Source organism: Leucoraja erinacea, chromosome 2, assembly GCF_028641065.1.
Source record: "Leucoraja erinacea ecotype New England chromosome 2, Leri_hhj_1, whole genome shotgun sequence".
In the NCBI taxonomy this organism is placed as follows: domain Eukaryota; kingdom Metazoa; phylum Chordata; class Chondrichthyes; order Rajiformes; family Rajidae; genus Leucoraja; species Leucoraja erinaceus.
In genome coordinates, this window is record NC_073378.1 from 136,609,147 (window position 1) to 136,633,301 (window position 24,155).

At 46.8% G+C, this 24,155-nt stretch overlaps 1 protein-coding gene across 1 annotated transcript in view; it reads left to right on the top strand.

Moving 5' to 3' along the window:
- The first annotated feature begins 442 nt into the window (after positions 1 to 442).
- The window catches only part of LOC129706137 (growth hormone-releasing hormone receptor-like), a 52,039-nt gene continuing 28,326 nt past the window's right edge, over positions 443 to 24,155 (top strand). The window contains exons 1-6 of the mRNA XM_055650151.1: positions 443 to 564; positions 1,632 to 1,737; positions 3,578 to 3,685; positions 5,417 to 5,868; positions 13,308 to 13,405; positions 20,566 to 20,698. Of these exons, the coding sequence (XP_055506126.1) occupies positions 511 to 564; positions 1,632 to 1,737; positions 3,578 to 3,685; positions 5,417 to 5,868; positions 13,308 to 13,405; positions 20,566 to 20,698 (951 nt within the window). The 5' untranslated portion in view covers positions 443 to 510. The remainder of the gene's footprint in view (positions 565 to 1,631; positions 1,738 to 3,577; positions 3,686 to 5,416; positions 5,869 to 13,307; positions 13,406 to 20,565; positions 20,699 to 24,155) is intronic.

Below are 24,155 nucleotides of genomic sequence, written 5' to 3' on the forward strand. Positions count from 1 at the left end.
CTGCAGTTCTTAGATTGTAAACTAAACTTAGTTTGGCTTGGCATCATGGCCGGAACGGGCATTGTGGGCCGAAGGGCCTGTTTGTGTGCTGGACAGTTCTACATTCTTAAAGTGAATGGAGGAGGAGGAGAAGGAGGAGGAGGAGGTCGCTACCTGCATAATTGGACAATGCTGTGGTTTCCTGAAGGAACCTTTCCTTTCTCACCAACGTTCCTGCCTGTTAACTCATCGCCTGCTGCAGAGCAAAGGTTAAGGCCACACTTTTTATTGTTCCCTGTTATTGCCTGCCGAGCTGTGATTGCAACACCAGTGTTCTAGAATCTTGCTCTCCTGGGTCCGATGGGGGGGAAGGTGTGACTTTGAGAGGGAGGGGTGGGCAAGAGGGCGTGTGTGTGTGTGTGTGTGTATGTGGGTGGGAGAGAGAGAGGGAGAGGGAGACAAAGGAGGTGGGACTTTCCACAGCAGCGTTGCACTGCGGACAGTCAGTGCAGGTCAGCACTGTTGCCAAACATGAAGAAAATCAGCTGGTTCACCGCCTGGCATGTCCTCGCTCTCACGACTACTGTAAGTACCCCTTGGGCACATTCTGGAGGTCCCCCTCTTCTAGCCCACCATCCCCTCCCGTCTGGGGTAGGGCGGTGGGAGATGTTGACCCCGGTACTCCTACTGTTGCATTGTGGAATGCCACGCGCGGAAAGCAAAGATCGCTGCAGAGTGGGCTTTTATCTACACGTGATTCCCTTGCCCATCTCACCCTCCAGCCCAGTCTTTAAACCCAAGGCGACAGCTCAGCTGTGAATTAGCAGATGTCAAAAGAAAAACCAGGGAAACAAAAGAGTCAATGATTGAAAACGTGCAGAAGGTAGACACCAAATGCTGGAGTAACTCAGCGGGACAGACAGCGTCTCTGGAGAGAAGGAATGTGACGTTTTGCGTCTGACGCTTCTGAAGAAGGGTCTCGACCCGAAACGCCGCCCATTCTTTCTCTCCAGAGATGCTGCCTGTTACTCCAGCATTTTGTGTCTATCTTTGGTTTAAACTGGCATCTGTATTTCTTTCCTACACATGTAAAATGTGCAGTTCAGTGACTTTATTTTTTACCTGAGATACTTCTGGAGTTATAAAGTCATAGAGTAAGGCGGGATGATTTTGGAAGAAGTAATTTGACTACGCCACCTATTTTTTGGGTGTTGGAATCTTTACAATCCTTACTGTGGTCCTTCCTGGGATTAAATAGATTAAATAGTTGGATACAGACACAAGTGCTGGAGTAACTCAGTGGGTTAGGCAGCATCTCTGGAGAAAGAGGAGTATATAGTGTTACTGTGTTATAGCATTACAGTCACAGAGAAAGTGCAGATTTTTTTTTAAGGCGTAAGTGCCACAAGGTAGGTTGGAAGATCAGGACTACACCATTGCCTTATGGGTGGAGCGTTATGAAGAAGCTGTTTCTGAATCTGGTGGTGCGTGCCTTTATGCTTTTGTATCTTCCAACCGGGGAAGGGACAAATCTTCGATCATGTTGGCTGCTTTCCCGAGTCGGCATGAAGAGCAGATGGAGTCAATGGTGGGGACTCTGGTAGGCATGATGGATGGGGCTACATCCACAACTCTCTGTCTACCTCGCTTAGGTAACTGCAATGCTCCATCCAGATTGCGACATCGCATCAGAGATAAGGCGGGCGAAGAAGGAATGTTTGCGAAGAATTCGGGAGATTGGAAACTCATCTGTCTCAGGTAGGAAGTTCTTGAGCTCGCTTTCCTTCATTGGTTTGTTGTTAAAACATGTTGTATAGGTTCACAATGCCTGACCCACTAAGTTACATGCACCATGGAACATAGAACAGTAGAGCAGAAGACCAGGCCATTCGGCCCACAATGTCTGTGCCGACCATGATGCCAAGGCCAACTCTTATCTGCCTGCACTTGATCTGTATCCCTGCCTATCCATGTGCATATCCAAAAATCTCTTAAACATCACTCTCGAACCTGCCTCCACCACCATCCCTAGCAGCCTGTTCCAGGCACCCACCACCCTCTGTATAACATTTCTTGCCCTGCAAATCTTTTTAGAACTTTACCCCTCTCACCATAATGCCCCCTGTCCCACTTAGGAAACCTGAACGGAAACCTCTGGAGACTTTGCGCCCCACCCAAGGTTTCCGTGCGGTTCCCGGAGGTTTTTGTCAGTCTCCCTACCTGCTTCCACTACCTGCAACCACCTGCAACCACCTGCAACCTCTGGGAACCGCACGGAAACCTTGGGTGGGGCGCAAAGTCCCCAGAGGTTTCCGTTCAGGTTTCCTAAGTGGGACAGGGGCATAAAGCTATGGCCTCTGGTAATTGAATTTTCCATCCTGGGAACAATGTTCTGACTGTCTACCTTATCTATGACTCCCATCATTTTATAGACTTCTATCGGGTCTTCCCTCAACCTCTGGCGTTCCAGATGTTCAACATCTCCCGCTATTATCCCCTAATCCAGGCATTGTTCCGGACCCTCTGCACCCTTTCTCTGGAACTCCAGATGTTGCTGGGAGACGTGATAGAAGAATATAAAATGATGAGAGGCATGGATAGGGCAGGCGATCAGAACCTTTTTCAAGGATGGGAAAATGCAAGATTAGAGGGCACAGCTTTAAAGTGAGAGTGGCAAAATTGTGCGGAGTGTTTTTTACGCAGAGGGTGGTGGGCGCCTGGCACTCGCTGCAGGGGTGTTGTTTGAAGCAGACATGTTAGTGGCGTTTAAGAGACTTTTGGATAGGCACATGGGGGATGGAGGGATATGGGTGAGTTGCAGGCAGATAAATGATAGTCTTGGCACAGACATTGTGGGCCGAAGGGCCTGTTCTTGTGCTGTACTGTTCTATTTTCTCTGTGAGTCTCGGTCTCCATCTTTACATCCTGATTAATAGATTCTGACTGGATTTAGACACAAAATGCTAGAGTAACTCAGCGGGACAGGCTGCATCTCTGGAGAGAAGGAATGGGTGACGTTTTTCGGGTCGAGACCCTTCTTCAGACTGATCAGACTGGATTTGGCAGATTTGTCACAGGGAGGAAAGAGAGCTGCCTTTGACCTTCCCCAAGAGGTCAAACCAGAACGGATCCCCTTCGTAGAATAGCATGAGAAGAGTCGAACCTCACACATCCCGTAACAGACAGGAATCAGGGCGAATGCAGGCACAAGCAACACCTTGATCGAAGATCAAAGAGCTGGAGGAACCCAGCAGGTGAGGCAGCCACTCTGGAGAACATGAATAGGTGATGTTTCAGGTCAGGACCCTTCTTCAGACCTCATTACCATATGGGTGATCGCTGGTGAGCGTGGGCCAATCGGCCGGCTTCCATGGTATTTCTTAAATAAAAAACATTTGCAGGCAAAATGCACTTTTTTTTTCATACAAAATGCTTTTATTTAGAACAAACAGAAATACAAAGTAGTAACACGATCAGAGAATGCCTATAAAAAAGTTATCAAGTTAAAATATTACTGGGAGTGGGTCTTTGCTGTGAGAACAGCTGCTGGTGATGGACTTGCTACTGCCCACATTCCTTGTTCTTTCTGTGTTTATAGGCTGCAACATGACCTGGGAAAATGCTCTGTGCTGGCCAAGTGCCGAACATGGAGAGACCGTCAGCGTGTCCTGTCCCCCGGTCTTCCTACACTTCAGTCCCGTGTTAGGTAAGACCTTGGTCGGCATGGACGAGTTGGGCCAAAGGGCCCTTTTCGATGCTAGGTGACTCTATAACTCTACATCTCCACGGCTTTAACTCAGTGGCTCCCTCTGCAGGCTGATCCTTCCTCCTGGCCGTCACAGTTTGAGGTGGTGGTGCGTTATGTGGGATGGTCTGTGGTTCAGTTTAGTTTAGTTTATAGTCACAGGCACTGAATTACAATGAAAAAATTATGTTGCGTGCTATCCAGTCAGCGGAAAGACTGTGCTTGATTAGGAATTTGAATAAGGATCAGGAATCAAAGGAGCCACAGGAGAAGGGCAAGGTCCTCGATGAATATTTCTCCTCTGTATTTACAGAGGAGAAAGGCAATAGGACGGGGGAACTTGGGGCAGTCAATGGAAGTGTCTTGAGAGCAGTCAGTGTTACAGTTGATGAGGTGCTGAAGGTACTGTCGTGTATGAAGGTAGACAAATCTCCAGGGCCTGATCAGACATATCCGAGGACATTGTGGGAAACTAGAGAGGAATTTTCGGAAGCCCTGGATGAAATTTATGAGTCATCCTTGAATACAGGAGAGGTGCCGGAAGACTGGAGAGTGGGAAATGTTGTGGTTCTATTCAAGAAGGGCTGCAGGGAAAATGCTGGGAACTATACGCCAGTGAGCTTAACATCTGTAGTTGGAAAGTTACATGAGAGTATTCTGAGGGATAGGTTATATGGGCATTGGGATGGGCAAGGGCTGATTAGGGATAGTCAGCATGGTTTTGTACGTGGGAGGTCGTGTCTCACAAATCTGAATGTTTTTTGAGATTTTTCAAAGCATTCAACAAGGTTCCTCATGGTAGGCTAATTTGGAAGGTTAGATCGCAAGGGATCCAAGGAGAGATAGCTGAATGGATATAAATTTGGCTCCATGGAAGGAAGCAGAGGGTGATGGTGGAAGGTTGTTTCTCGGACTGGAGGCCTGTGACTAGTGGTGTGCCTCAGGGTTCTGTGCTAGGCCCGTTACTGTTTGTCAATGATTTGGATAAGTTCATACACAGCAAGATTGGCAAGTTTGCTGATGATACAAACGTGGGTGGTTTTGCAGATAGTGAAGATGGTTGTGAAAAATTGCAGCAGAATCTTGATCGATTGGCCAGGTGGGTGAAGGAATGGTTGATGGAATTTAATACAAAGAAATGTAAATTGTTGCATTTTGGGACGTCTAACAAGGGCAGGACCCACACAGTGAATGGTTGGCCCCTGGGGAGTGTTGTAGAGCAGAGGGATCTAGGAGTACAGGTGCATGGTTCCTTGAAGGTGGACTAGCAGATAGGGTGGTGAAAAAGACTTTTGGTACATTGTGTTTGGTTTGGTTTAGTTTAGTTTAGAGGTACAGCAAGGAAACAGGCCCATTGACCCACCAATTCCACCCCAGCCACCGATCTACTGTTTACACTGGTTCTATGTTATCCCACTTTCACATTCACTCCCTACACACTGGGGGAAATTTTGCAGAGACCAATTGGTGTATAAACCTCCAGAAGTGACATAGCTCTGATCGCCCGACCACCCCTGTGTCCCTAGGCAGCCTCCCCGGTCAAAGGAAGACTGACTGGTTAGCACACAACAAAAGCTTTTCAATGTACCTTGGTACACGAAACAATAAACTAAACTGAAACTCGTTTGGGTTTCTGGAGGTTTTCTGGTGTATAAACGCCTGGAATGACTGTTTCTTTGATGCGTTTGGCAGGGATGTTCTGGAGAAACTGTACCAGTGAAGGTTGGTCGGAGGCAACACCGTCAGGCATGGCATCCTGCATACTAAACGAGACCTCTCATGCCGAAGAGGTGAGTCCCTTTTTCACAAAGAGAACTACGTTTTCCACTCAGCTCAAAAACTGGAGCGCCCGGAGAAAACCCGGGCAATCTCAGGGAGAACGTGCAAACTCCACACACAGATCCGAGGTCAGGATTGAACCTCTGGCATTGAGGCTGCAGGTCTACCAGTTGTGCCACTGTGCCACCCCGCCACTCCCCAGCTGCCTCAACCACATCCGAATTACTATTAGAGATGTGAAATTCCATTACTTTTCTAACCCTGTTGCACTGACATATTTAGACATTACTGTAGACTTTAAAGATACCATGTGGAAAAAGGCCCTTCGGCCCACCGAGTCAATGCCGACCAGCGATCACCCCGTACATTAGCACTATCCCACACACTGAGGACAATTTTACAATTTTACCGAAGCCAACTCATCTACAAACCTGTACATCTTTGGTGTGTGGGGGGAAACCCGGAGCACCCGGAGAAAACCCACGCAGTCACAGGGACAATGTACAAACTCTGTACAGACAGCATCCGCAGTCAGGATCGAACCACGCTCTATACCGCTGTGCCACTGTGCTGCCCTGTGTCTCTGCGATGCACACAGAATCGAGGAGGCTAGCGTTTAAGTAATTGCATCTGAAACAGAAACCTACAGGTAGGCACTCCAGTCGCTAATTGCCACCTCCACTCTCCCAGCTTTCTCTACCCCCCCCCCCCCCCCCCCCCCACTCCTGCATAAACATCCGTGTTCTCCAGGGACGCTGCCCGACTGGCAAAGAATTTCACTGTGCGTTCGCATAGGTGATAATAAAAACACAATTGAACGATTAGTGGAAGAAGGTACTATTGCAACGTTTAATATTGAGACAGGTACATGGACATGCATAAGGTTAGAGGGATATGGGGCAAATGGGCTGATGTGGGTAACTTGCCCACACAATAGGTTGGTGTGAACAAGTTGGCTGAAGGGGCTGTTTCCACTCCCTGACCATCACTCTCTCTCATTAGCCTGGAGGCCCTGCTTTTCAGCCTTTTACCCAACTCCCTATGCATACGTTGCAGCACCTCATTTAAAGGTGGTGTACTTCTCGTTTAAAACAGTTCTGTGCTGGAGGGAACTGCAGATGCTGGTTTACACCGAAGATAATAATAATAATAATAATAATAATAATAATAATAATAATAATAATAATAATAATAATACATTTTATTTATGGGTGCCTTTCAAGAGTCTCAAGGACACCTTACAAAAATTTAGCAGGTGGAGGAAAAACATGTAAGGGGAATGAAATAAATAGTAGAGACATGACTAGTACACAAAGTAAAGACAGAATTCAATTTAAAACACAATATGAGGCAATTCAAGCACAGATGAAAAGGGAGGGGGACGCGGGGCTAAGGATAGGCAGAGGTGAAGAGATGGGTCTTGAGGTGGGGACTGGAAGATGGTGAGGGACACGGAATTGCGGATCAGTTGGGGGAGGGAATTCCAGAGCCTGGGAGCTGCCCTGGAGAAGTCTCTGTCCCCAAAACTGCGGAGGTTGGACTTGTGGATGGAGAGGAGACCGGCTGATGTGGATCTGAGGGACCATGAGGGTTGGTAGGGGGAGAGGAGGTCAGTGAGATATGGGGGGGCCAGATGGTGGAGGGCTTTGTAAGTGAGGATCAGGATTTTGTAGGTGATCCGGTAGGAGATGGGAAGCCAGTGAAGTTGTTTGAGGACTGGAGTGATGTGATGGCAGGATTTGGTGTGGGTGATGAGTCGGGCGGCTGCGTTCTGGACCAGTTGGAGTCGGTTGATATAGGTGGAGCTGATGCCAAGGAGAAGTGAGTTGCAATAGTCCAGTCGGGAGGAGATGAAGGCATGGATGAGTCTTTCAGCAGCGGGCAGTGTGAGAGAGGGTCTGAGTTTGGCGATGTTGCGGAGATGAAAGAAGGAAGTTTTAATGACATGGCGGATGTGAGACTCAAGGGAGAGGGTGGAATCAAAGATCACGCCAAGGTTGGGGAGATGGGGAGACAGTGGTGCCGTCGATGGTGAGAGTGGGGTTATTGATTTTGCTGAGTGTGGATTTGGAGCCTATGAGGAGGAATTCTGTCTTATCGCTGTTGAGTTTGAGGAAATTATGTTGCATCCAGGTTTTTATAGCTGACAAACAGGAGTTGATATGGGAGAGGGGGGGGGGTTGTGGGGGGATTTGGTGCCAAGGTAGATCTGGGTGTCATCAGCGTAACAGTGGAAGTCCAGGTTGAAGTGGCGGAGTATCTGACCAAGGGGGAGGATGTAGATGATGAAGAGGAGGGGGCCGAGTACGGAGCCTTGGGGAACGCCTTGAGTGACTGTGGCTGTAGCAGAGGTGTGGTTGTGGAGAGAGATGAAGTGGGATCTGTTGGAAAGGTAGGAACGGAGCCAGCTGAGTGCAGAGCTAGATAGATACAAAGATCTGGAGTAACTCAGCGGGACAGGCAGCATTTCTGGAAAAAAGAAATAGTTGACATTTTGGGTCAAGACCCTTCTTCAGGCTGAGAGTCGAGGGAGGGGGAAACATTTCCGTTTCCCTGACTCTTAGTCGTCCCGAAATGTCACCTACTCCTTCAAAAATAATTCTGTTTATTTATGAACATGAACATAGTTCGAACGACAGGAATTGCTTTACATTTTTGTATCTCGCCACTGAGTCACAACCTTCCCTTTGTGCCTGTCTCTCCGCCCCTCAGTAGCATTTCATTGCAGTTTAGTCTGTGGACAATAAGCTCGTTAGTTTTTACCATGTCATTAGTGAGATAATACAAAGCAAACATGGTGAACTTTGGTCTTTCCCTTGTTTGCCAATTCCCTGGTTTCAACATGCCGACAATCACAGAAAAGCAAATGATAGTATTAGCTTCAACTGCTCACGTGTTTGCCCCTTTCCTTTGGGATAAACTGCTGTTAAAGGGGCTGTTGGAACAACCAGATCTGGCATCAAAAGACTACCAATGGGAATTAGTGTCTGAAAAATCCTTTGTACCATGTTTACATTGCCAATGTTAAGCCGTCTATTTAACGTCATAAGTGATCGGAGCAGAATTAGGCCATTCGGCCCATCAAGTCGACTCTGCCATTCAATCATGGGTGATCTATCTATCTCTCTCTCCTAAACCCATCCTTCCGCCTTCCGTGTTCGATCCTGACTACGGGTGCTGTCTGCGTGGAGATTGTACGCTCTCCCCCGTGACCGCGTGGGTTTTCTCCGGGTGCTCCGGATCCCTCTCACATTCGAAAGACGTGCATGTTTGTAGGTTAATTGGACACTTGTAGGTAAATTATCCCTAATATGTAGGATAGAACTAGTGTATGGGTGATCATTGGTCGGCATGGTATCAGTGAACCAAAGAAACTCTTTCCACAGTGTATCTCTATACTAATGCTGTGGCCATTCAGTCCATTGTCCCAGTGTTAGCTCACATATCCAAAATGTCACCTATCTACGTTGAAACAAAACTAAAGATGCTATTTTATTTACAATAAAAGGACACAAAGTGCTGGAGCAACTGAGCAGGACAGGCAGCTTCTCTGGGGAACATCGATAGGTGACATTTCGGGTCAGGATCTGTCTTCAAGTCCTGTGTTACCTATCCATGTTCTCGTAAATTCATAAGTTTGCAAGTCATAGGAGCGGAATTAGTCCATTTGGCCCATCGAGTCTGCTCTGCCATTGAATCATGGCTGATCTATTTTTCCCTCTCAACCCCATTCTCCTGCCTTCTCCCCATAACCCTTGACACCCGTGTTAATCAAGAATCTCTCAATCTCCGGTTTAAAAATACCCGATGACTTGGCCTCCACCGCCATCTGTGGCAATGAATTCCACAGATTTACCACCCTCTGAAAAAATAAATTCCTCCTCATCTCCTTTCTAAACTTAGAAACATAGAAAAGTAGGTGCAGGTATAGGCTATTCGGCCCTTCTAGCCAGCACCGCCATTCAATAGGACCATGGCTGATCGTTTAAAATCAGTACCCCATTCCTGCTTTTTCCCCCCATATCCCTTGATTTTTTAGCCGCAAGGGGCAAATCTAACTCTCTCTTGAAAACATCCAGTGAATTGGCCTCCACTGCCTTCTGTGGCAGAGAATTCCACAGATTCACAACTCTCTAACTGAAAAAGTTTTTCCTCACCTCAATCCTAAATGGCCTACCCCTTATTATTAACCTGTGACCCCTGGTCCTGGACTCCCTCAACATGGGAACATTTTTCCAGCATCAAGCTTGTCCAATCCTTTAAGAATTTTAAATATTTCTATAAGATCCCCTATCATCCTTTGAAATGTAAGTGAGTGCAAGCCCAGTTGACCCATTCTTTTATCATATGTCAGTCCCGCCATCCTGGGAATTAATCTGGTGAACCTACGCTCCACTCCCTCAATAGCAATCATGTCCTTCCTCAAATTAGGACACTAAAACTGTGCACAATACTCCAGGTGTGGTCTCACCAGGGTCCTGTACAACTGCAGTAGGACCTCCTTGCTCCTCAACTCAAATCGTCTCGCAATGAAGGCCAACATGCCATTAGCTTTCTTCACTGCCTGCTGTGGCTGCATGCTTACTTTCAGTGACTGATGTATAAGGACACCCAGGTCTTGTTGCACCCTCCCTTTTCCTAATCTGACATAATTCAGGTAATAATCTGCCTTCCTGTTCGTGCCACCAAAATGGATAACCTCACATTTATCCACATTATACTGCATATGCCATGCATCTGCCCACTCACCCAACCTGTCCAAGTCATCCTTCATCCTCATAGCATCCTCTTCGCAGCTCACACTGCCACCCAGCTTTTTGCCATTCGCAAACTTGGAGATGTTACATTTAATTCCCTTGTCTAAATCGTTAATACATATTTTAAATAACTGGGGTCCAAGCCTTGTGGCACCCCACTAGTCACTGCCTGTCATTCTGAAAAGGACCCGTTAATTCCTACTCTTTGCTTCCTGTCTGCCAACCAGTTCTCTATCCATGTCAATACCCTATCCCCAATACCATGTGCTCTAATTTTGCACTCTAATCTCTTGTGTGGGATCTTGTCAAAGGCTTTTTGAAAGTCCAGACACACCACATCCACTGGCTCTCCCTTATCCATTCTACTTGTTTCATCCTCAAAAAATTCCAGAAGATTAGTCAAGCATGATTTTCTCTTCATAAATCCATGCTGACTTTGACCGATCCTGTCACTGCTTTCCAAATGCGCTATTACATCTTTAATAATTGACTCAAGCATCTTCCCCACTACCGATGTAAGGAAAACTGGTCTATAATCCCCTGTTTTCTCTCTCCCTCCTTTCTTAAAAAGTGGAGTTACATTGGCTACCCTCCAGTCCACAGGAACTGATCCAGAGTCGAGAGAACATTGGAAAATGATTACCAATGCATCCACAATTTCTAGGGCCACCTCCTTGAGCACTCTGGGATGCAGACCATCAGGCCCTGAGGATTTATCTGCCTTCAGTCCCAACAGTTACCTAACACCATTTCCTGACTAATGTGGATTCCCTTCAGTTCCTCCCTCGCACTGGATCCACGGTCCCCTAGTATTTCTGGGAGATTGTTTGTGCCTTCCTTAGTGAAGACAGAACCAAAGTACTTGTTTAACTGGTCTGCCATTTCCTTGTTTCCCATTATAAGTTCTGATTGTATGGGACCTACATTTTACATCTAAAGATATGTCATTTATTTCTAAGGCCATGGCCTCTGGTCCTAGACTCCTCCACTAGTGGAAACGTCCTCCCCACATCCACACTATCCAGACCTTTTGCTATTTGGTAATTATCAATGAGATCCGCCTTTGTTCTTCTAAACACCAGTGTCATCAAACCAGTCATCATCAGGATCATTTTTGTAATCCTCCTCTGGACCAACTCTAACGCCAGCACATCCCCCCTCCTCTGTAGAAGTCTGAAGTAGGGTTCGGACCTGAAATCACCCGTCCTTTTTCTCCAGAGATGCTGCCTGACCCGTTGAGTTACTCCAGCACTTGTGCCTATCTTCAGTATAAACCAGCACCTGCAGTTACTTTCTACATATCCCTCCTCAGATATGGGGCCTAAACTGCTCACAAAACTCCAAATGCGGTCTGATAAGCTCCTTATAAATCCTCAGCATTATATGTGTAGGAAGGAACTGAGGATGGTGGTTTAAACCGATAATAGAGACAAATAGTTGGAGTAACTCAGTGGGTCAGGCAACATTTCTGGAGAAAGGGAACAGGTGATGTTTCGGGTTGAGACCCTTCTTCAGACTGAGAGTGTGGGGAAAAGGAAACAGGAGATTTAGACAGTGATGTAGTGAGATATAGAACAAAAATACGAAAGATGTGCAACAAATTAACAAAGGAAACAGGCCATTGTTATCTGTGTTCTACGTGAGAACAGGGAGAGACAATGCTACTGAACAAGATGACATTGAAACTGGTACGACTTGGGTGGGAGATCAATGGAGATGAGGATGAGATTTACGAGGATGTCGCCAGGACTAGAGGGCGTGAGCTATAGGGAGAGGTCGAGTAGGCTGGGTCTCTATTCCTTGGAGCGCAGGAGGATGAGGGCTGATCTTATCGAGGTGTATAAAATCATGAGAGGAATAGATCAGGTAGATGCAGATAATCTCTTGCCCAGAGTAGGGGAATCGAGGACCAGAGGACATGGGTTCAAGGTGAAGGGGAAAAGATTTAATAGGAAACCGAGGGGTAACGTTTTCATACAAAGAGTGGTGGTGTATGCAACAAGCTGCCAGGAGATAGTTGAGGCTGGGACTAGAGTTGCCAACTATCCCATATTAGCCGGGACATCCCATATGTTGGGCTAAATTGGTTTGTCCCATACGGGACCGCTCTTGTCCCGTATTTGACTGCTACTACTCAGGTCGAGGGGGCTGTCGGGTTGGAGCGCCGCGTCCAACCTCGCCTCACCTGTCCTGACGTTGTGCAGCCCATGGAGTGGAGCAGCAGCAGTTCCTCATCCGTGGCCCCGTCGATCTGCAGCCCGGCCAGCTGTCCGACCTTCGGACCTTCGCTTACCGCCGACACCACCACCACCCCTCCTTCTCATGGCAGAGTTAGATGGGGTGCCAGACTTTTCGCGCGATGTCGCATGGGCCAAAACTCCTCAGCTGGCCCGCCGGCTGGGCTTTGTGTGCAGTCCAGCACCCGGGACAACTCATCATTCACCCAGCCACGGCCGAGTCAGTCAACGAATTGCCATCGGGAACTTGTTCCTTATTTTTACCTTTTGTCCTTTATTTGGGAGTGAAAAAATTGGCAACCCTAGCTAGAACTATCCCAACGTTTAAGAAACAGTTAGACAGGTAGATGGGTTTGGAGGGATATGGACCAAGCGCAGGTAGGCGGAACTAGTGTAGCTGGGACTTGTTGGCTGGTGTGGGCAAGTTGGGCCGAACGGCCTGTTTCCACACTGTAACACTATGACTATGAGAAGGAGGAAATGCAAGGGTTACATGAAGTTAGAGGAATCAATATTACATCCTTATCCAGAGATGCTGCCAGACCCTCTGAGTTACTCCAACACTATTGTTTTTTTTTAAATTTATACAAGCATCTTTAGTTACTTGTGTCTTGTGTCTACTCTCTAATTAAAAAAAATGCTACCGAATTCCAGAGCTGCGGAATCAGACAAGTGAAGGTGGAACTACTGATGATGTAGCGATTAGAGTGAATGATACCCAATAGTCTGAAGTTGGATGGGTCAGTGACTTATGTGTACTGTTGATATGGCAACTGGGATACATGACTGAACATACTTCTCTCCTTGCAGGTCTGGTACTTCATTACAATACAAACAATCTACACTGTGGGCTACAGTCTCTCGCTCATTGTGCTCTCCATTGCTGTGGTCATTTTGCTGATCTTCAGGTATGTACAGCCAACATAGAACAGGGTGGCGCAACAGTAGAGTGGCTGCCTTACTGCACTAGAGTCCTCAGTTCAATCCTGACCTTGGGAGTCTCTACAGAGTTTGTACGTTCTCCATGTGACCATGTGGATTTTCTCCAGATGCCCCATTTTCCTCCCAAAATCCAAAGATGTGGAGGTTTGTAGGTTAATTAGCCCTCTGTAAATTGTCCCTAGTGTGTAGGATAGTGGTGGTGTATGGAGTGATTGCTGGTCTGTGTGGACTCGGTGGGCCATAAGGCCTGTTTCCAGGATGTATCTCTCAAACTAAAACTAAGCCAGTAGACTTTAGAAATACAGCACGGAAACAGGTTGTTCTGCCCACCAGCGATTACCCCTTACACTAAAACTGTTGACAATTTTACAACTCACCAAAACCTAGGGACACTAGGGACAATTTTACAACTCACCAAAACCAATTAACCAACAAACCTGTACATCTTTGAGATGTGGTTGCAAACCAAAGGACCTGGAGAAAATCAACACGGTCCCAAGGAGAACGTACAAACTCCGTACAGGCGGCACCCATAGTCAGGATCGAACCGGGTCGCTGGCACTGTAAGGCAGCAACTTTACCACTGCACCACCGTGTCACCGCAATATAGCACAAGAATGAGCACTTTGGCCCACAATGTCTGTGCCGAACATGATGCCAATTTAAATAGATCGGGTAAATGCACAATCTTTTAACCAAGGGTAGGGGGATCAAGAACCTGGGGGCATAGGTTTATAATGAGAGGGGAAAGATTTAATAGGAACCTGGGTCTCGGGTGATGTGAAGCAGCAGCTCTACCAGTTGTACCATCAGAATATCCCAAATGTTGTAGCTCGAAGATCCATTGTCAGAAGCAACGAGAAATGATTCTGAGGAAAGGCTTGACCTGAATCATTGCTTCTTTCTCCACAGATGTTACCTGATCTGCTGAGTATTTCCAGCATTGACTACATTTAGTTAAGCCTCTTTTGAGGATGAGTTAAGCTGCAATCACTTAATAACAAAAGGAATGGAAGCCGAGAGAACATTTTGTATAAGCAGGACAATGTCTTTGTGATCTCCCTGGATAGACTTGGTTTATACTCTCTAGAATTTAGGAGATTAAGGGGGAATCTTATAGAAACTTACAAAATTCTTAAGGGGTTGGACAGGCAAGATGCAGGAAGATTGTTCCCGATGTTAGGGAAGTCCAGGACAAGGGGTCACAGCTTAAGGATAAGGGGGAATTCCTTTAAAACCGAGATGAGAAGAACTTTTTTCACACAGATAGTGGTGAATCTCTGGAACTCTCTGCCACATAGGGTAGTTGAGGCCAGTTCATTGGCTATATTTAATAGGGAGTTAGATGTGGCCCTTGTGGCTAAGAGGATCAGGGGGTATGGAGAGAAGGCAGGTACGGGATACTGAGTTGGATGATCAGCCATGATCATATTGAATGGCGGTGCAGGCTCGAAGGGCGGAATGGCCTACTCCTGTACCTAATTTCTATGTTTCTATGTTTCTATGTTTCCCCTGCCCAGAATCCATTCCTAGATAGAATGGATGTAGATAGAATGTTTCCAGGGAGAGTCTAGGACCAGAGGGCACAGCCTCAGAATAAAAGGATGTACCTTTAGAAGGAACATGAGGAGACATTTATTTAGTCAGAGTGTGATGAATCTATGAATTTTACTTCGGAGTCACGTGAGTGACTAAGTGAAGAACCCGCCAGGACGCAGGCGTGTCATATCGCTTCATGCATTGCGAAACGACAGGCGGGGTGGAGCGTTCCCCCGCAGCGGTAAAATTTGAAACCGCGACCGACAGGTAAGTGAATTACGGGGGGAAACTGGACAAAAATAGTCCACAAGGGCTGCATCTAAAGCTGGCTGGGGAGGACCGCGGAGTTGCGGGCAGCCAGCAGCAGCTGAAGGCATCCAGCATCACCATGAATGGGATCAGCTGTGCCCGACTTAGCACACTCGCTGGCCAGATCAACACCACGGCCGGGCGGGAAGACTACACAGACAGAGCCGTTGACTCTGACAAGGCAAAACAGGAGTATACCCTGCAGTGGCAGGTTTTTTAAAACCAAGACCGACAGGTAAGGGAATTACTGCGGTCATGCTTTGTTTACCATGCTGGTTTTCACAGGGGGAAACTATGGACAGGAGTCCACAAGGGCTGCACTGGCTGGGAAGAACTACGGAGTTGCGGACAGCCAGCAGCGGCTGACGGCACCAGATCACCGTTAGTGGGATCAGCTGTGCCCGACTTGGCTGACAAGTCGAACTGCAAAGAAATGCCGCGGGGACCAGCGTTACTGGGGCCAAATGGAGCGGCTTATGGAGCACATGCTCCACTGTGACAGACTCTGGGAGATGGAGTCTAGTCACAATGGGCATATAATACACCCATGGCAGTACCTTATCAGGGCTGCACAGTGCATCTCCCTCGACAGAGGGGAGTACTGGGAGCCAATTCTGGGCTGGCTCTGAAGAGGGGTTTTGCTGAAGGAAGAAATCAGTGTGCAGGGGGTGCAAGAACAAGGAAACCTGCTGGAAAAGGAGTCCAAGTTTGTACATCTAAAAACAACTACAGGAACATGGCTGTAATAGACACTACTGCCAAATATTTGTCACCGGAAAATGGGTATCCCTCAAAAATTTCCCACGGTGAACAGTTACATCTGAAAACACATTGGAATGGGAGTCAGAAGGCAGGATGTTAAGGTAAGACGCTGTGGCATTATTCTGCAATATGGAGTACGAGATTAATAGTCTCAGGAGAACGCCATCCGCCCAGCTTTAAACCCTGAGTTTGCAGAGCTGTGCAGACCTGGAGGGGTTAAACCACCAATATTACTACTTGGGGGCAACCTGTCAAAACAGGTAAAAGAGCTCAATAAGGAGGCCAATACCCTGGGGCTCATAAAGGCGGCAACAGGCAGGAACTCCTACACATGACAACAGCACCTCCACGCACCCACCAGCAGGAAGACACACAGAAGCTGGTGTAAGCTCAAAGGCCGGGCTACAGGACAGAGGTCTTTTAGGCCTCGCCCAGACCGGCCTTCGTGGAAGACGTGCAACCCCAAATCCCAAATCCACAACCCGACGCCACAACCTCTACTGCGACTGCAAGGAAGAAAACAAACATTCCACTGGTCACCATGGAGGTAGGGGGATCTGGTCTCTTCCAAAAAACAGGAAGTGTAAATAACACAAATTGGTGTGTAGATTACATTTTCTTGGGAGGCATGGAGTGCAATAACTACTAACACTTATTTTCTACCTAGTGTTCAGGGATATACAATTGAATTTGTGCACAACATTTTCCGGTTCAGCATGTACCGAACTGAATGTTCGTGCCTTCACGATAAGAAAAACTGGAAGCGCATGCTGAACTGGAGAGACTAGATGCTAGGGAATCATGGGGAAATCCCAACACAACTCTTTGGAATTCGTGTCAATATCTTTACGAAAAACAAAAAGATGTGGTTACCAATCATTCAGGTCTGACAAACCTGAATACATTGTGCAGTAAAATCATTCGAAATTTGAAACCTTTGTTACTGCCAAACAATTGATTCCATAGGCTACTTTATGGATTGCATCCATTAAAAGATGCTGAATATACGGTGCCTATGCGGAAGGATTATAGACGTTATTAATTCTAAGCTAACACCTTCCACCACTAAGGACTACTTGTGGTTCACCTTTGACTTAGTCTACATGTGGATAACTTATCAAAGGAAGGTACAGACTTAACTGAGGCCAACAACCTCATTGACATCAGTAAACCACCTATTCGACTGGTAGCAAGGGTTTTGGGCAATACTGTGGCCTTTCCAGCCACACTGTTTGACCTTTGTATTACCAATAATTACAAGGACAAAGGTATAAGCACTTAAAATCAATACTGGTCGTGTGTAGAGACCAATGAGGCTACCAATCTAAGCAATCACGGAATAACAATGATAGGGGAAATATTGGGCATTGTTCAAACCCTATCATTGTCAGCAACCATTCAGTGGTGCTACAAACTGATGCCAGTGTTCATGGTTGGCATGTTACTAACCCCATCTTTAGTTGTGGATATAGATGAGATGCACAAGAAGCATCATTGCTTCAGATACATGTCATAAACTACTTGGAAATGTTGGGTGCGTTCTATGGACTAAATTCATACTGTTCAGAAATGCATCACCTGCATGTTAGACTCCAGATTGATAACACCACCATGATGACATATACTAACTACATGGGTGGAATTAAATCGGTATCATGTGATAATCCGGCTAACACAATTTGGCAATGGTGTATTCAGAAATACATTTGAATATCAGCTAGTTACATACCAGGTAACCTCAAATTCAGTAGCAGACACCAGGTCATGCAAATTCATGACAAACATCGAATGGATATTGAACTTCAAAGTGTTTGCTGATATTGTAGCATGATATGAAACACCAGAGATTGATCTATTGCATCTCGGCTTAATCACCAGTTGCCTATCTGTGTTTCTTGGGAATCCGACTGGGGCATCAGCGATGGATGCCTTCTCGCTGCATTGGGGGGGGGGGGGGGGGGGGGGGAGGAATTGTTCTTTCTATGCATTCCCTCCTTTCTGCCTCATCAGTCGGGTATTACGCAAAATACAACTAAACATGGCTCTCCGTTCCGAAATAACCAGATTGTTGGTTCATCCCGTAACGGGTGGGAAAATCATCCCTACCATAATAGGACAAATGTGTTCATCAGCAGAATCTTAAGTAACCATTTCCGGACCTGGGACTAACGAACCGAACAATGAACATATACAGCAGCTCACAGGCAGTCCACGAAGAAACTATATCGAGTCCACATCAGGAAGTGGGAAATATTGGTCTAGGAACAACATCACTACTGTACGACGAACATAACTCTGTTCTGAAATTCCTGGCTAGCCTCCACTATGATTAGGGGCTCAGTTTAGTGCCACAAACTGCGGCAGTAGTGCCTTTTCAGTATTCTGGGGCAAGGATCAGAGCATCATTCTGTCGGGTCTCACCCCCTGGTGACTAATCTCATGAGGGGAATTTTTAATATTATCCCCAAGGACTAGTTTCCCTTATATGGTATATGAGTATAGTCCAACATTACTGAGTAATTGGCCACCAGCTACAGCTCTGTCCCTGCATAGACTTGCACATGACATGGTCATGCTTATGGCATTGGTCTCAGCACACAGAATTCAGCCTTTACATAAAACAAGGCTGGATAGTAACACCTGTTCTACGAGTAAAATAACTTTTTACATCCACGAATGAGTTTAACAGAACAGACCGGGATCGTCAGGCCTCATATAGAGTTCAGTGCATACCCAATAGATGATTGCCTATGCATTATGAGACATTTGTTCTTATACATAGAGAACTCTAAACAGCACAGAGGCAATGAGATGTGACATTGCAGAATCAAAATTAGATCAGTATCATGATTACCCCATAAGACAGGGGCTATAATTGTTGTTAATAGTTCATCATGGAATTTCAATGTCGGATTCATGTTTGAATACGTTAACACTATTTCCTCCCTTAGTCAATTAAGGCAGTTGTGAGGTATGGACTCGTTTCCACGGCATGAAATCACAGAGCTTTGAAATCTTCACGTAGTCACTCACGTGACTCTGAAGTAAAATAGTACGATTAAGCGAGAACTTACCAGTTCGAAGTTTAATCGTTATTTTATGAGGAGTAACGTTGAGGGATTACGTGCCCTCCGCTCCCACCCTCGATCATAAAGTTCAACTGGTATCCTTTTTTCTCTAATCTTACTATGTTCAGGTCATTACTGTTATCTGTGATTTCACACCGCTGCTTTGAAGAATGTCACGCATGCGTCCTGGCAGGTTCTTCACGTAATCCCTCAACGTTACTCCTCATAAAATAACGATCAAACTTCGAACTGGTAAGTTCTCTTTTAATCTTCCTATTCATTGCCACAGACGGCTGTGTAGGTAAAATTAATGGGTATTTTCAAAGGAGAGATTGTAAGATTCTTGATTAGTAAAGGGCCTGTCCCACTCGGGCGTCATTTGCGTGTCACGCAGACGGCGCGCAAAGATTTTGTACATCCCAAAATTCCGGGGCGCCGTACGCGACCGCGCGCCACTGCCTACGTCACCACGCACCATGCGCTCGTAATGCGCATCATGCACGCATCACGCGCAATTACGCACAAATGACGCCCAAGTGGGACAGGCCCTAAAGGGTGTTAAAGGTTATGTTGCCTCACCAGCTGTGTCTACAGAGGTACAGTGAAAAGCTTTTGTTGTGTGCTATCCAGTCACCGGAAAGACAATACATGTTTACAATCGAGCCATTCACAGTGCACAGATATATGTTCAAGGGAATAACGGTTTGCACAAGATAAAGCCAGTAAAATCCGATCAAAGATCGTCTGCGGGTCTCCAATGAGGTAGATAGTTCAGGTCTGCTCCCTATTTGTGGTAGGATGGTGCAGTTGCCTGATCAGACATGATTGACTGGAGGAGCAGACTCTATGGGCTGAATATCCTAATTCTGCTCTTGTGACATGAATATAAATCAGTTAAAGTCATAGTCATAATAATAATAATAATAATAAATTTTATTTATGGGCACCTTTCAAGAGTCTCAAGGACACCTTACAAAAATGTAGCAGGTAGAGGAAAAACATGTAAGGGGAATGAAATAAAAAGTAGAGACATGACTAGTACACAAAGTAAAGACAGAATTCAATTCAAAACACAATATGAGGCAATTAATGCACAGATGAAAAGGGAGGGGGACGCGGGGCTAAGGATAGGGAGAGGTGAAGAGATGGGTCTTGAGGCGGGACTGGAAGATGGTGAGGGACACGGAATTGCGGATCAGTTGGGGGAGGGAGTTCCAGAGCCTGGGAGCTGCCCTGGAGAAGGCTCTGTCCCCAAAACTGCGGAGGTTGGACTTGGTCATAGAGTCGTATAACATGGAAACAGGTCCTTCAGCACAACCTTCCAATGCTGACCACAAAGTCCAATCAACACTAGTCCCACCTGCCTTTGTTTGCCCATATTCCTCTGAACATTTACTATCCATGTACCTGTCCAAATGTTAAGAAGGTTTCCCATTCACCTTTTCCAGGAACCTACACTGCAATCGGAATTACATCCACATCCAGCTGTTCATCTCATTCATCCTCCGGAGTTTGTCCGTGATGATCAAGGATGCCGTACTCTTTGGCAACGCCAACACTGACCACTGTGACCTCTCCACGGTAACACGCCGTTGCTCCCGTTGGCCGCTTTACCCAGGCAGCGTGACATGTAGATGGAGTCAATAGTGGGGGTAGGGGGTTGCATTGCACGACATAGAGTTTAATTTTGTTTGTGTAGACACAGAATGCTGGAGTAACTCAGCGGGACAGGCAGCATCTCTGGAGAGAAGGAATAGGTGAAGCTTTAGGTTGTTATTGTGATGTCATAGACTCAGGGAGAGTCATAGAGTCATACCGCGTTTAAACAGGCCATTCGGCCCAACTTGCCCGTGCTGACCCAAATGTGCCATCTACACTAGCCGCACCTGGCTGCATTAGCCCCATATCCCTCTAAACCCATCCTAACCATCCACCTATCAAAATGTTTCTCAAACGTTGCGATGGTACCTGCCTCAACTTCCTCCTCCAGCAACTCATACTGAGGTAGAGTGAAAAGCTTCCTTGATGCGTGCTATCCAGTCAGCAGAAAGACTATAGATGATTACAATCAAGCCATCCACAGTGTACAGATACAGGATAAAGATGATGTTTTGTGCAAGATAAAGTCCAGTAAAGTCCAATTAAAGATAGTCTGAGGATCTACAATGAGGTAGATGGTAGCTCAGGACTGTTTTCTAGTTGGTGTAATGAAGATTCAGTTGCCTGATAACAGCTGGGAGAAAACTGTCCCTGAATCTGGAGGTTGTTCACTGTAGTTTATTGTCACATAAACCGAGGTACAGCTTTTAAAGCTTTTATTTTGTCGTGTTTTCGGACTTCTGTACCACTGGCCTGATGGGAGAGGGGAGAAGAGGGAGTGTCAATGTGCTGGCAGTGCTGGCTCGAAGGGGCCGAATGGCCTCCTCCTGCACCTATTTTCTATGTTTCTATGACCAGGGTGAGGCTGGTTCTTGACTAGGCAGCGTGAAGTGTAGATGGAGTCAATGGAAGGGAGGTTGGTTTGTGTGATGGTCTGGGCTGCGTCCACAACTCTCTGGAACATACTGGGCCACATTCACTACTCTCCAGTGATGCTCTGCAACAATAAACCTGTAAATGCCAGCTGCGTCATGCAGAAAAATTCAAACACACCAGCCCAATCATTAATTGATTTCTGCTTATCTACACTAAGCTTCAAGCCTAACATCCAGAAGCTATTTTAGTTTCTAATCTCCAGATTCAGGGACAGCTGTGATCAGGCAACTGAACCGTCCTCTCACCAACTGGAGAGCGGTCCTGAGCTACCATCTAGCTCATTGGAGACCCTCGTACTATCTTTAATCGGACTTTACTGGACTTTATCTTGCATTAAAAGTTATTCCCTTCATCCGGTATCTTTACACTGTGGACAGCTTGATTGTAATTGTGTATAGTCTTTCCGCTGAATGGAGAGCACTCAACAAAAAGCTTTTCACTGTAGCTTGCTACACGGAATATAAACTAAACCAAACTAAACTAAACCCTGGTCCTGCCTAATTTGCTTGTTTTTAAAATGGAAACGCAGAAAGATTAGTCGATACAAGGAAGTACAAATACTGGAATTAGGCAAGCTAATAATATAGTCCGAGCAAGCCTAATCCTTCCCTCTAGCTCAGGCACTTGAGTCCTGGGAACATCCTCGTAAAAATTCCTTGCACCCTTTCCAGCTTAATGACATTCTTCCTAAAGCAGGGTGAACAAAACTGAACACAATACTCACCGACATCTTGTATAGCTGTAACACAATGTCCCAATTTCCGCAGTCAATAAAAGACACAAAGTTGGCAGGAGAGGTGGCATCTCTGGAGGACATTTGGCATACAAAATCATGAGAAGAATAGTTTGGGTAGATGCACAGAGTAGGGGAATCGATGACCAGAGGACATGGGTTCAAGGTGAAGGGGAAAAGATTTAGTAGGAATCCGAGGGGCAACTTTTTCACACTGAGGATGGTGGGTGTATGGAACAAGCTGCCAGAGGAGGTAGTTGAGGCTGGGACTATCCCAATGTATAAGAAACAGTTGGTCAGGTACATGGATAGGACATTCCACACCAGGGCATCGGAAATGTTCTCGTTCTTCAGGGAACGGGGATTCCCCTCCTCCACCATAGATGAGGCTCGCACCAGGGTCTCATCCATACCCCGCAACACTGCTCTCTCTCCCCATCCCCGCACTCGCAACAAGGGCAGGGTCCCCCTAGTCCTCACCTTTCACCCCACCAGCCGGCAAATATAACACATAACCCTCCGCCATTTCCGCCACCTCCAACGTGACCCCACCACTCGCCACATCTTCCCATCTCCCCCCATGTCTGCCTTCCGCAAAGACCACTCCCTCCGCAACTCCCTTGTCAATTCTTCCTTCCCTCCCGTACCACCCCCTCCCCGGGTACTTTCCGTTGCAACCGCAAGAAATGCAACACCTGTCCCTTCACCTCCCCCCTCGACTCCATTCAAGGACCCAAGCAGTCGATCCAGATGCGACAAAGGTTCACCTGTATCTCCTCCAACCTCATCTACTGCATCCGCTGCTCTAGATGTCAGCTGATTTACATCGGGGAGACTAAGCGGCGGTTGGGCGATCGTTTCGCCGAACACCTCCGCTCAGTCCGCAAGAACCTACCTGAACTCCCGGTGGCTCAGCACTTCAACTCCCCCTCCCATTCCCAATCCGACCTCTCTGTCCTGGGTCTCCTCCATTGCCAGAGTGAGCAACACTGGAAATTGGAGGAACAGCACCTCATATTCCGCCTGGGCTGCTTGCATCCGGATGGCATGAACGTCGAATTCTCCCAATTTTGCTAGCCCTTGCTGTCCCCTTCCTTGACCCTCGAGCTGTCTCCTCCCATCCCCCCGCCCTCGGGCTCCTCCTCCTCCCTTTTTCCTTCCTTCTCCCCCCCCACCCCCCATCAGTCTGAAGAAGGGTTTTGGCCCGAAACATCGCCTATTTCCTTCGCTCCATAGATGCTGCTGCACCCGCTGAGTTTCTCCAGCATTTTTGTGTACCATGGATAGGACTGGTTTGGAGGGATATGGACCAAGCGCTGGCAAGTGGGACTAAGGTAGCTGGGACATTGTTGGCCGGTGTGGGCAAGTTGGGCCGAAGGGCCTGTTTCCACACCGTATCACTCTATGACATGGACTGGAGAGGTTTGGAGGGATATGGGCAATTGTGGGCAGGTGGGACTAGAGTAGTTGGGGCATCTATGAGTCAATGATAAAAGGGGGTTGGAGAGAGAGGAGGGGAGCTGCCTTGAACAAAGAGGGACTTGTCAGAGTGGGAGCTTGCTGCCACATATGGCAGCAGGCAATAGATATGACTATTCAATGAGCCTTGGTAACTTTGTCCGCGCCAAAATGTGCAGGCACTTGTGTACTGCCTTGGTGAGGTGTGTTGTATGATTTTACCTGGTTGTATGAAAAAACAAAGCATTATCTAAGTACATGTGAGAATAAAGTATGTATAGGTCATTCGACTCATAAAGCCTATCCTGCCCT